Source organism: Pteropus alecto, unplaced genomic scaffold (genome assembly GCF_000325575.1).
Source record: "Pteropus alecto unplaced genomic scaffold, ASM32557v1 scaffold78, whole genome shotgun sequence".
Lineage (NCBI taxonomy): Eukaryota > Metazoa > Chordata > Mammalia > Chiroptera > Pteropodidae > Pteropus > Pteropus alecto.
In genome coordinates this window covers 13613404-13624307 of record NW_006443124.1, presented here as the reverse complement: position 1 = coordinate 13624307, position 10904 = coordinate 13613404, and the positions used below count along the sequence as shown (strand labels likewise).

The 10904-nt window shown below is 46.0% G+C and overlaps 1 protein-coding gene across 9 annotated transcripts in view; it reads left to right on the top strand.

Annotated features, from left to right (window-relative positions):
• The window catches only part of TRRAP (transformation/transcription domain associated protein), a 114653-nt gene extending 105709 nt beyond the window's left edge, over positions 1 to 8944 (top strand). For all 9 annotated transcript variants that reach the window (XM_025040703.1, XM_025040704.1, XM_025040707.1 and 6 more), the window contains exons 69-73: positions 6 to 84; positions 1499 to 1683; positions 4713 to 4916; positions 5005 to 5199; positions 7839 to 8944. In XM_025040703.1, coding sequence (XP_024896471.1) covers positions 6 to 84; positions 1499 to 1683; positions 4713 to 4916; positions 5005 to 5199; positions 7839 to 8123 — 948 coding nt within the window. In that variant the 3' untranslated portion in view covers positions 8124 to 8944. The remainder of the gene's footprint in view (positions 1 to 5; positions 85 to 1498; positions 1684 to 4712; positions 4917 to 5004; positions 5200 to 7838) is intronic.
• Positions 8945 to 10904: the final 1960 nt, after the last annotated feature.

The window sequence follows — 10904 nt, the reverse complement described above, 5'->3', positions numbered from 1 at the left end:
AGCGTGTGCTGCAGCTGCTCCGCCTGCGGAACCCCGGCTTAGAGAAGAGAAAGGAAACCACAAAGAGGCACTTGTTTTTCACAGGTAGGAGAGCTGCATTGGGGGTGCAGCGCAGCAGTGCACATTAGTCTGAGAGTGTTCACATGTACCCTTTGTCAGCGGCTGGGACCGCACTGGGCTGCAACAAGCTAGGCAGTCCTAGCGGGGAGAAACAAGTCCCCCGGACAGAGCCCCAGCTCCTGGAGGGAGCCCCTCCCAGCCTTTAGGTTCCTCACTGCAAGACGGGTGCTTTGACGAGTATTTCGAAAGGGAGGCTCCATGCCCGTGCACCCTGCGTCTTTACTTCCCTGGGAATCTTCCACGCCGTGGTAAAGCCTGGGCTGACGGAGGGCTTGTAGCGGGTCGGATACCAGCACACTTCAGTGTTAGGTGAGGTCTCTGAACTCCTGGACCTCACACTGCAGCCTTGTGGACACTGCCTGAGCTTGCCTTCAGGAAGTGAGATGCAGGGCTTGGGGAAAGCCACAGAAATCTTGGTCAAGTGACAACCAGCGGCATCTGAGGGAAGTCTTTCATAACTGAGTTGTTGTGGGTGTTTCATGACTGACCTGTTTTCTGTCTGTAACGGGCATAGATGAGATGCCTGTGGTTCCACCCGGAGAAGAAAACCATTGTTAAAACATTTTATCATTTAGTCGCTAAAGTTAGGAGCCCATTTCAGTGCATGTTATCTAGTCAGATAGGGAAATTTCTTCTGATAGCTAAGGTGTAATCCAACCCATTTTGACCTAAAATTTCTTACTCTTAAGTTCAGTATCCCCAAATTAAGAAGTAGGTTAAAAAACCAAGTCTAAGGAAGCTGTATGCATTTTAACATGTATATAACATGATCTATGGTGTTGATCCCAGCTGTGGGTAATAGGTTGTTCTTTACTTCTTCTAAAGAAACAAACTCTTAGTTGTCGTCAAATGGTAGTGCAGACCCATGCCCTGGAGTCCTTTTGGAATTTCTTTATAGATTGAAGCCGTGGCAGCAAGCTAGTAGCTGTGGTTTAACTGACACAAGACTGAATTCTTTTCTTCAGAAGTCAGATCATCTGTGTGCACCACGCCGACATGACCCACGGGCAGGCGGTCCCCACAGCCTAGTGATGGGCAGTGCAGGCGCAGGTTCACGGTCACCGCTCACCGGCTCAGCAGCCCTAGTGCAGTTGGCAGAGTCTCTTATTTTTTGTTTAAGACTGCCTCCTAATGAATTTCTGTTCATCTGTGTCTTAAACACAGGGCGATGGTGGCTCAGGCTCCGTCACCAGTAGATTGAGCTTCACGGTACATGTTGTGAGCCCACAGTTCTCCCCACTTTACCCCACACTCGCTTCCTCTGCTCATGATGGGGGCCCAGTCACCTCTGCTCCTGGATGTCCCTGAAGGTGAAGTGACACTGCCCCCTGGTTATTTACTCTCAGCTGCCTCCATGTCTCTTGCCCTTTCTCCTCAGTTCCGAGAGTAGTGGCGGTGTCCCCGCAGATGCGCCTCGTGGAAGACAACCCCTCTTCTCTCTCCCTTGTGGAAATCTACAAGCAGCGCTGTGCCAAGAAGGGCATCGAGCACGACAACCCCATCTCCCGTTACTATGACAGACTGGCCACGGTACAGGCGCGTGGGACCCAAGCCAGCCACCAGGTACTGAATTGGGACAGTCAGGACTTCGAGCTGCTGCCTGAGGCCTCAGATGCGGCTACTTTCTGGTTGCTTCTATGACAGTGTGCTTAGAGAAGTGGTGGGTGTTGGGGGGCGGGGTGAGAAGGTGGAAATGCGCTGGCCATGGACCTCAGTGGAGTGACATCTGTATGCCATTTGTTATAGTGGGACAGAGGTAAGTTTTCAACCTTAGGAGAGTTTCTTAATCCTTTACCTGCCCTTAAAACAAGCTTGTGGGAGTCAGTGATCTCTATTTGTAAATACGTGCCTCTACTAGAAATCCTTTATTGTTTATAAACAGCACGTGTAACTTATCAAGCTGGTGATTGGTCCAGCTTAGAAACAGTGCTGGTTCCTGCTGGGCCAACTAGAGATGCTGACAAAACAAAATAATTCCAGCTTCATGCCCTCCTCTTACTCTTTGTACCCTAATTGTATTATTAACTTTGATCTTCTATCTTTTGAATTTTTTTGTAACATCTTTATTGAGATATATTTCATATGCCATAAAAAAATCACCCTTTAAAACGTACAATTCAGTGTTTTCAGTATAGTTACAGTTTTGCAGTCACCATCTTTAAAACATTTCATCACCCCAAAAAGAAACCTCATGCCTGTTTTGAGTCATGCCCTATTCCTCTCTGTCCCCAGGCCCTGGCAGCCACAGATCTTTCTGTCTCTGTGAATTTTCTTATTCTGGGTATATCATATGCATGGAGTCATATAATACATGGGCTTTTGTGGCTGGCTTTCTTCACTTAGATAATGTTTTTAAGCTTCATTCGTTTTGTAGCATGAGTTAGTAGTTTGTTTCTGCTGATGGACTTCTGTGTTCTTGATACTTTTTGAGTATTGTAATTAATGCTGCTGTGAACATTCGTGTACATGTTTTTGTGTGGACGTATGCTTTCATTTCTCTTAGATATATACCTAGTAGAATTGCTGGGTTATATGGTAACTCTTAACATTCTGATGAACTGCCGAATTATTTCCCAAAATGACCGCAATGTATGAGGGTTCTAATTTCTTTTTGATTACAGCTGTCCTAGTGGGTGTGAAGTGCTAGCTCATTTTGTTGATAGTGATATTGAACATCTTTTCAAGTGCTAATTGGCTGTTTGCAAAATATTTTTGGAGAAAAGTCTATTCAAGCCTTTTGCTCATTTTTAAATTGGGGTTTTTGTCTTTTTATCGTTGATTCTAAGAATGCTTTATATATTCCGGATATAAGTGACTTAATAACTTTCCTGTGTATTGGCTATGTTTTCCTGATTTTTTGCATGTCATAATTTTTTTGTTGAAAACTGGACATTTTAAATAATGTGGCAACTCTAGAAATGAGATCCTTCCTCCTCCCCCCCATTCAAGGTTTGTTGTTGTTGCTGTTTGTTTAATGACTTCTCTGGACTAATTCTGTAAAGTCTATGTTTTTGTCATGTGCAGCTCTCGAAGTCTGCTCAGTTAGCTCAGTCATCAGCTAATGGTTTGAAAGAGATTTTCTTAAATGCCTTGAACCAATAAGTCTCACTTTTTTGCGGGCCTTCGTGCGCGTGTGTGTCAGGACATGCCTTCGACATGGCCAGGTAGTTTGCAGCTCCGCCTTAACCTTTACTTTCTGCTAGTGCAGTGTCTCAAGGTCAACCAGAAGTGAGTGCAGATGGCCTTCTGAGGTTTTTCATGAGCATGAGAATGGCCTTCTAGATTCTCAGGAATATAATACGTTGGAGCTTTTCAAATGTCATCTCATTCTGCAGCTCTTCCTCTTGTTTGGCCAGGCTCTGTGCACTCCAGCTGTATCACTGCCTCAGCACCTGCGATGTTAAACTGTTGTCACTGTGTGGTTTTCAGCAAATACCTTTCAAATAGGATGTTCCTCACTGAGTGGACTCTGAGTTCAGTCAAATGAGATGATCCTGGTGAGTGAGACTTTTCTCAGGAAGCTGCCAGACAGGTCAAATAGTGGCATTTCTCTGGAGTTGAGGCTTTTTTGGGGATCACCAAACCCAATCTGCTCACTCCAGTGACAGATTGCAATTTTTTGTAGCTACCAAGGTTGCAAGGCTGTCCTAGAGCTGTGGAGAAAAGGGGATGGAAATGCAACAGTTAAAATACTACAAAGTTTACTGTTTTCACCAAGATCAGCCTTTCTTTTTTTTTTTTTTTAAATCTTGAATAAAAGTTGCTCAGATTGTTGTAAGCCTTTGTTTAATTTTCAGAGTTCTGGAAAAGGTTATTTTGATGATTTTTGTCAGTGTTCTTAATTGCTTTTATGGAGGAGCAGATTTTGGAAGTCCTCACTCTGCTGTCTCAGAAATGCTTCTTTCCATTTTACAGATGAAGAAATGGACGGAAACTGAATGTGTGATTGATGGTCTGCATGGTTCTTGGTTTGCTCAGGGCTGGCATTCTAGTGGTTATTCAGAGGACATGGGTAGGACTTAGCCCAGAATAGACTTTGTATTTTTACCAGTTGGTCTAACAGGAACTAAATTAACTCAGTAAACTTTTTATTGAGGCTGTCTCTCAATTCGTGATGTTTGCAATAGCCTTGTGAGTCTTCCAGTACCAGAGTTCAGTTTAAAGTGTTGTGTGACATCTGCTCTAATTTTAGACTAGCTCCTTCGGTTTGTAAAACTTTTTTATCTTTAATAGTCTTAGATGTGAAGTGGTATTGTTGGTAGCCAATCGTTCTCTTGTTCTTTTTGTTAACCGGCCTGGCATATTTTGTAGTTATTCAGATATTTACCTCACTTTTCGGTAAGACGGGTATTGCACATCCTGCATCTGAGGCTTTTATTTAGTTAGACAGCTCTGTTGTTGCTTTGAGCACAAAATACGGAACCCTGGAGGGAAATCGACCAATCTTGTGCATCTTCATGTTTAGTCAAACGACACTGCACATGTGTTTGTTGACAAAATTCACTGTACTGGTGCTAAGAAATTATAATTTGAACATGTTTTCCTTTTGAAAAAATCAGGCGGAAGAGTCACGGAGCAATATATTGTTTCAGGTCCTTCGAGACATCCTCAAGGAGGTTCAGAGCAATATGGTGCCACGCAGCATGCTGAAGGAGTGGGCACTGCACACCTTTCCCAACGCCACAGACTACTGGACGTTCCGGAAGATGTTCACCATCCAGCTTGCTCTGATTGGCTTTGCAGAATTCGTCTTGCATTTAAATAGACTCAACCCCGAGATGTTACAGATCGCTCAGGTAATTTGGTGTCAACAGCCCGACTCTCTCCTTGAGACATCTGCATTCTGCTGTTGAAGTTCCTAAAATGTCTCCTTCTGAAATTTAGGACACTGGCAAACTGAATGTTGCCTACTTTCGATTTGACATAAACGATGCCACTGGAGATTTAGATGCCAACCGTCCTGTCCCTTTTCGCCTCACACCCAACATTTCTGAGTTTCTGACCACCATTGGCGTCTCTGGCCCGTTGACCGCCTCCATGATCGCTGTTGCCCGGTGCTTCGCCCAACCAAACTTTAAGGTAGGTCATGAAGTGGTCTCGTGAAAAGCGCAGGTTGAGGTTCTCAGAGCACACTATGGCCTCACCAGAGGTGCCAATCTGTTATCAGGGCGCACGGCGTCAGAGGATCGCATTGTTGCCGTGCAAGTAAAGTTTATGCACCTGGGAAAAGAGTTTAAAAATGCTGTCTATCCAGAGTGTTCAGGATGTTGGGGAACCCAGTTTACAAAAAGTAATCTAGAAACTTCTATCGGATAATTTTCCCCTACTGTTTCCATTACGTGCCAGTCTTGTTTACTCCATTTGATAGCTATCTTCTGTTTCTCGTTTTGTAAACCTTTCTGCTCTAAAGGGCAGAAGTGTTCTCTGTAGGGTGGCACCTGTTTTACTAGGGTTGTAGTGGTGGGCCCTAAATGAATGTGACATGTGAGGCACATAGTAAATTTCCAGTGAAATGAGATATGGCAAGATGCCCCTGGCCACGTGTGATGGCTCTGCCCGCAGCGACGGGACAGCAGCCACATCTGCATTTCCTGGATGCCATCTTGGAGTCTGGCACTGCACTGGCTGCTTTGATGGATTCTCAGCAGCTTCTCCCAGCAAATGTACAGATGGGGATGCTAAAGCCAGGGAAAGTGAGTGAGTGGCATGTCAGACGTCACATAGATGGGGGAGGGCAGACGGGATTCAGATCCAGTGCATGCTGACTCTGGGTCTGTCTTCACTATTGGGTAGAACAGCTTACCTATTTTTTTTTTTTTTTAACTTTCAAGATTAGTGATACATTTTTTTTCCCTTGTTTTTTCTCCTCAGATAAGCAGTTTGTGTCTAGAGAAGGCTTCAGACACCAGTTGCTTTCCCAAAACATTTACTCAGGATGTTTTTAAATTATTGACTAAACTCTTAACTGTGATCAAAGATTTTACATCTTGATCTTTTTAATGTGCAGCTGTACATGTCCATCAGTGTGGAATGCTATCTTGGGACATCATGATGAACTGTTTTGAACATGAGTAAAAATAAATAGCCTTTAGGTTTCTCCTTGAGTAAGGAGTTTGCGCTCTAAGGCAGTCAGTTGCAGTTCACTGTTAGCCACTTTGCTTTAAGGCTTGAAATATGAAGTTCTTGTTTAGATAGAAATGTTATCCTTCTGGAAAAAATCATAGGGTAATCTTTAGAATGATATTTTAATTTGAAAGCTTTAAAAAGAATGAAGAAGGCACAACTTATTTTAATTTATCTTTTAACTACAGTTGACATACAATATTATATGTTTCAGGTGCATAGCATAATGATTAGACATTTATAAACCTTACAAAGTGATCGCCCCGTTAAATCTAATATCCATCTGGTACCATACATAGTTATTACAGTATTATTGACTATATTTTTTAAGCTGTATTTTACATCCCTGTGACTATTTTTGTAACTGGTGATTTGTACTTAATCCCTTTCACCTTTTTTTTACTCAGCCCCCTAACTCCTCTTCCATCTTGTGACCATCAGTTTATTCTCTGTATCTATGAATTTGTTTCTGTTTCATTTGCTCATTTTTTTTCAACTCCATATATAAGTGAAATCATGAGATTTGACTTTCTATTTGACTTATTTTACTTAGCATAATACCCTCTAGGTCCATCCATGTTGTTGCAAATGGTAAGATTTCATTCTTTTTTATGGTTGAGTAACATTCCATTGTATGTGTGTACCACCTCTTCTTTATCCATTTGTCTACTGTGGACACTTAAGGTGCTTCCATATCTTGCCTATTGTAAATGATGCTGCAGTGAACATGGTGTATATATCTTTTAGAATTAGTTTTTCTGTTTTCTTCAGATAAATACCCAGAAGTGAAATTGCTGGGTCATATGATCTGTTTTTAATTTTTTGAGGAACCTCCTTACTGTTTTCCATAGTGGCTGCATCAGTTTACATTCCCAGCAGCAATGCACGAGGCTTCCCTTTTGTCCACATCCTTGCCAACACTTGTTTATTGATTTATTGAAAACAAGGCCTGGTACAGTGTGGAAGAACACTGCGTTACTCACTGCATAGACGTGCTAGTATAGATGGGGAGACCCTGGGCCTTCTCCAGACTCTGGGATTTCTTCATAGCCTAAGTACATTGAATGCCTTCACATTAAGCTCAAATGTAGACCATTCTCATCGCACGCCCCCTCTGAGACCCCCTTAAGCCTTCTTCACCTCTTCACAGCACCCAGCACTACCTGGCATGTTACACATTTCTCTGTTGGGACATGAGTTGCATCAGGCAGGGGTGTTGGTGTTTGATCACTCTCAACTGCAGTGCTGGAAGCGACCTGCCTGTCCAGGCCCTTGACAGGTAGTCAGTGCATGGAGTGGAACAGGAATAGACAAATTGGCTCCAGTAAGTGGCACAAGGCGGCAGGTGCCATTGGGTGTGTGTGCCTTAGCTCTGTTAAAGTCCAGACAGAAACGCCGTGCCTTCGTGCCGAGGCTAGGCCACCGCTCCCCATGGAGCGCTTCATACCCCAGTGGCTTCCCAAGTGCATCTGCAGGGCACACGGCCTGGCCCCGGAGCTGACCGCCCGGCGGGACCAAGCCCATGCTCACTGGGAAGCCGCCCCTCTGGGTTATTCTCAGTTAAACGCGGATTGTTTCATTTTCTCCTCGCACAGGTGGACGGCATCCTGAAAACTGTACTTCGGGACGAGATCATTGCTTGGCACAAAAAAACACAGGAGGACACCTCCTCTCCTCTGTCTGCTGCCGGGCAGCCAGAAAACATGGACAGCCAACAGTTGGTGTCCCTGGTTCAGAAAGCTGTCACAGCCATCATGACCCGCCTGCACAACCTCGCCCAGTTTGAAGGTGGGGAGAGCAAAGTGAACACCCTGGTGGCTGCCGCAAATAGCCTGGACAACCTGTGCCGAATGGACCCGGCCTGGCACCCCTGGCTGTGACACCACCGCTCCCAGCACCCGGAACGTGAAGGGCGCCTCTCAGGCTCTGAGCCACTGGCCGTACGACTCCTTTCTGCCTTTTTCATTCGATTCTCAGCAGTCCTGTAGTTTTACTGCGATACAGTTACTTCCCTGGTAGTTTGTGTGCGAGAGAGGGCGAATTCAGTTGTAGAGGGAGCCGAACTGTATGATGGTAAGGTGATTCGAAAAGGCAAAGCTGAAACTTACTCCGAGGTTTTAAAACAACTTTTCAAGGATTCCTCAGCCTGGAATTTCTTTGCAAATCCTTTATCGCATCCCTCCCTCAGTGTGAGTGTACAGATGGAACTGTAGGAGACAATTCCGTAACGTCCATTTTTAACTCTTTCAGAAGTAGCACCTCATAGGAGCTTCGTGCTTTTGTACAGACCTTTGTAACGTGTACAGAAAACCCGCTTTGTTAGAGAAACAGGAATTATGAACAAAGTGTGCTGGTTTTTTTCTAAGCACAAACTTTTATGCTGTATGAACCAGCTCTGGGAATCTTCACTGAGCCTTTGACGTGGACCCACGAGCCTCGTCGCCCTGCGGGGACGCCATTCCTTGTGCGTTCCTATGGATTCCACTGGGAGAGTCGGCAGGTGGCTCTTTGGATGTCTTGTAGACATTTACTGTATACCTGAAAAAAAAAAATCACTTCTTCCTTCCTAATTTAAAAAGAAAGAGCAACAGAAGTTTGTTAACTCCAGTCTGTGTTCACATTTTTATAAATATGAGTACTGAGAATGTTCTATCTAAATTTGTACAGTGTGATTTTTTAGAATAAATATTTTATAAAAGGATGTGTTGTCCCTTAAATGTTATAAAATGCCTGTTTTATGTGAGTGTTTCTTCAACCTGAGCGTCTTTTGGCCTTTGGGGCCTGGAGGTCCAGGGCCAGCATGGGCTGTGCTCCAGTGTGGCTTTGTGGTGACAGGCGTGTGGCTTGAGCAGGATCTTGGCTTGGAACTCGACTCTGAACCAGACACTCAGCATGTTTTGTGATGGTGACGAGGAATACTGGTCTTGACTTCGATGGCGTGAACGTGTGCCTGGGAATCTGGTCCCTTTCAGCTTTGCTCACATATTTCAGGGCTGCAGCCACGTGACCTGTGTTCGTGGAGGGGATGGCCATGCAGGCAGTGGCTCTTTGTGGCTGGAGGCCTCCGCTTGGCTGCGCCCCCGGTAGGGCCTCTCCTGGTGTTGGAGCCTTTTTCCTTGCGCTCAGCCGTGCCAATTTGTTGTTCCTGTTCGTCCGCACTTCAGGTGGGAAGAGACAAAGCAGAAGAGCTGCTGCCCTGGAGGACATGGGAGGGACAGTTCTATCTTACAGGCTGTGATGTTTCCTAGGAAGAGAAACAGCGAAGCAGGACAGAGGGATGGGGGATGCCACTTGAGTGCTAAAATGACAATACCAAATTTAAAAGGACTCGCCCCATTGGGAAGTGCTGTGTCTGCTGGGAAGATGGCCTTCACACAACTCGGCTGGTCAGCGTGGCCCCCTTTCAGGGCCAGGGCTCAGGGCCCTTTCAGGCCCGAGACTCTCCTAGGCCTTCCTCTGCCCCACCTTGTCCCCTTATGCCCCAGGCTGGCGTGGGGTGAAGCCTGTAGCTGAGTTCACTCAAATTCTACCACGAAGTCCTGTCCGCAGGGCACAAGCCAGTGTGCTAGAAGCAGCGAAGCTGTAGACCACGGTGGTGCTGGGTCATGACCGGGGAATCAACGGGACAGCTGGAGGTCGTCATGCTGGTATCCAGTCTCCTCAGTAGACAGGTCCCTCAGCCCCAGGCGGTGGCCCCCACTTCACAGGGAATGGACGTCCAGCTCGGAGACAGTGAGTAGCTCATCCCTGGTCCCAGAGCCAATCATGGGAAACAGATTGGACCCCATCCTGCTTGACCCCGACTCCCCTACCCCCTGGCTGTGCTTGGAACAATGACAGAGGTCGAGGGGCCAGGTTTTGTCCATCCGATCGGATTCTCCCATTTTTCTTTGGCGCTAATTGTAAGTTACTTTATCATTACTTGGAGAGCTGTTTTGGTGAGAGTGTCTTTAATTCAGAATGACAGGAGCTGTATATCTAAAATGACAGGTGACTGCAGATTGGCAGCTAATAGGTGTCACGGAGCCATCGGGCCCGAGGGAGAAGGTGTCCCTCTGACCATCCTCCCGTGCATCGAGGCCTCGCAAGCCTGGGGTCGGGAGTTGCTTGACACATCGAGTTGCTTTTGTGCTCCAGGAGAGTTGCATGGTGACTGGAGACGTACACGTGGCATATGTGTCATGAGGTCCGGAGTCTGTGTGCTGGCGAGAAGGGGCCCGGGCGCCATCACGGGCTCGCCCACACCACGCCCCGGGCGCTGGCCCTGGTTTCTAGAAAAACTGGCCTTTGAACAGGCAGGTCAGGAGAGAGTCCCCGGGGGAGATCCAGCACCTGAGCTTCACCTGTGAGTGGCAAGATCAGGGACCTGGAGTCGGGAGACCTGAGCCTCAGCTTTCTCAGTTGAACGTGGCCTTGCTGGGAGCCAGGCCCTCAGGAGGCGAGGAAGGTCAGGGAAAGGGCTTGTGATGGGGGGCCACACACAGTGTGTGCCCCATTCTCCAAACACCGTGTCACGGTAAGTACTGTTATTAGATGTTTTTTTTTTTTTTATTGTGGCAAAACATATATAACAAAGTTTATCATTTTAACCATTTTTAAGTGTACAGTTCAGCAGCATTAAGTACAATCACATTGTGTGACCATCACCACCATCCATTCCA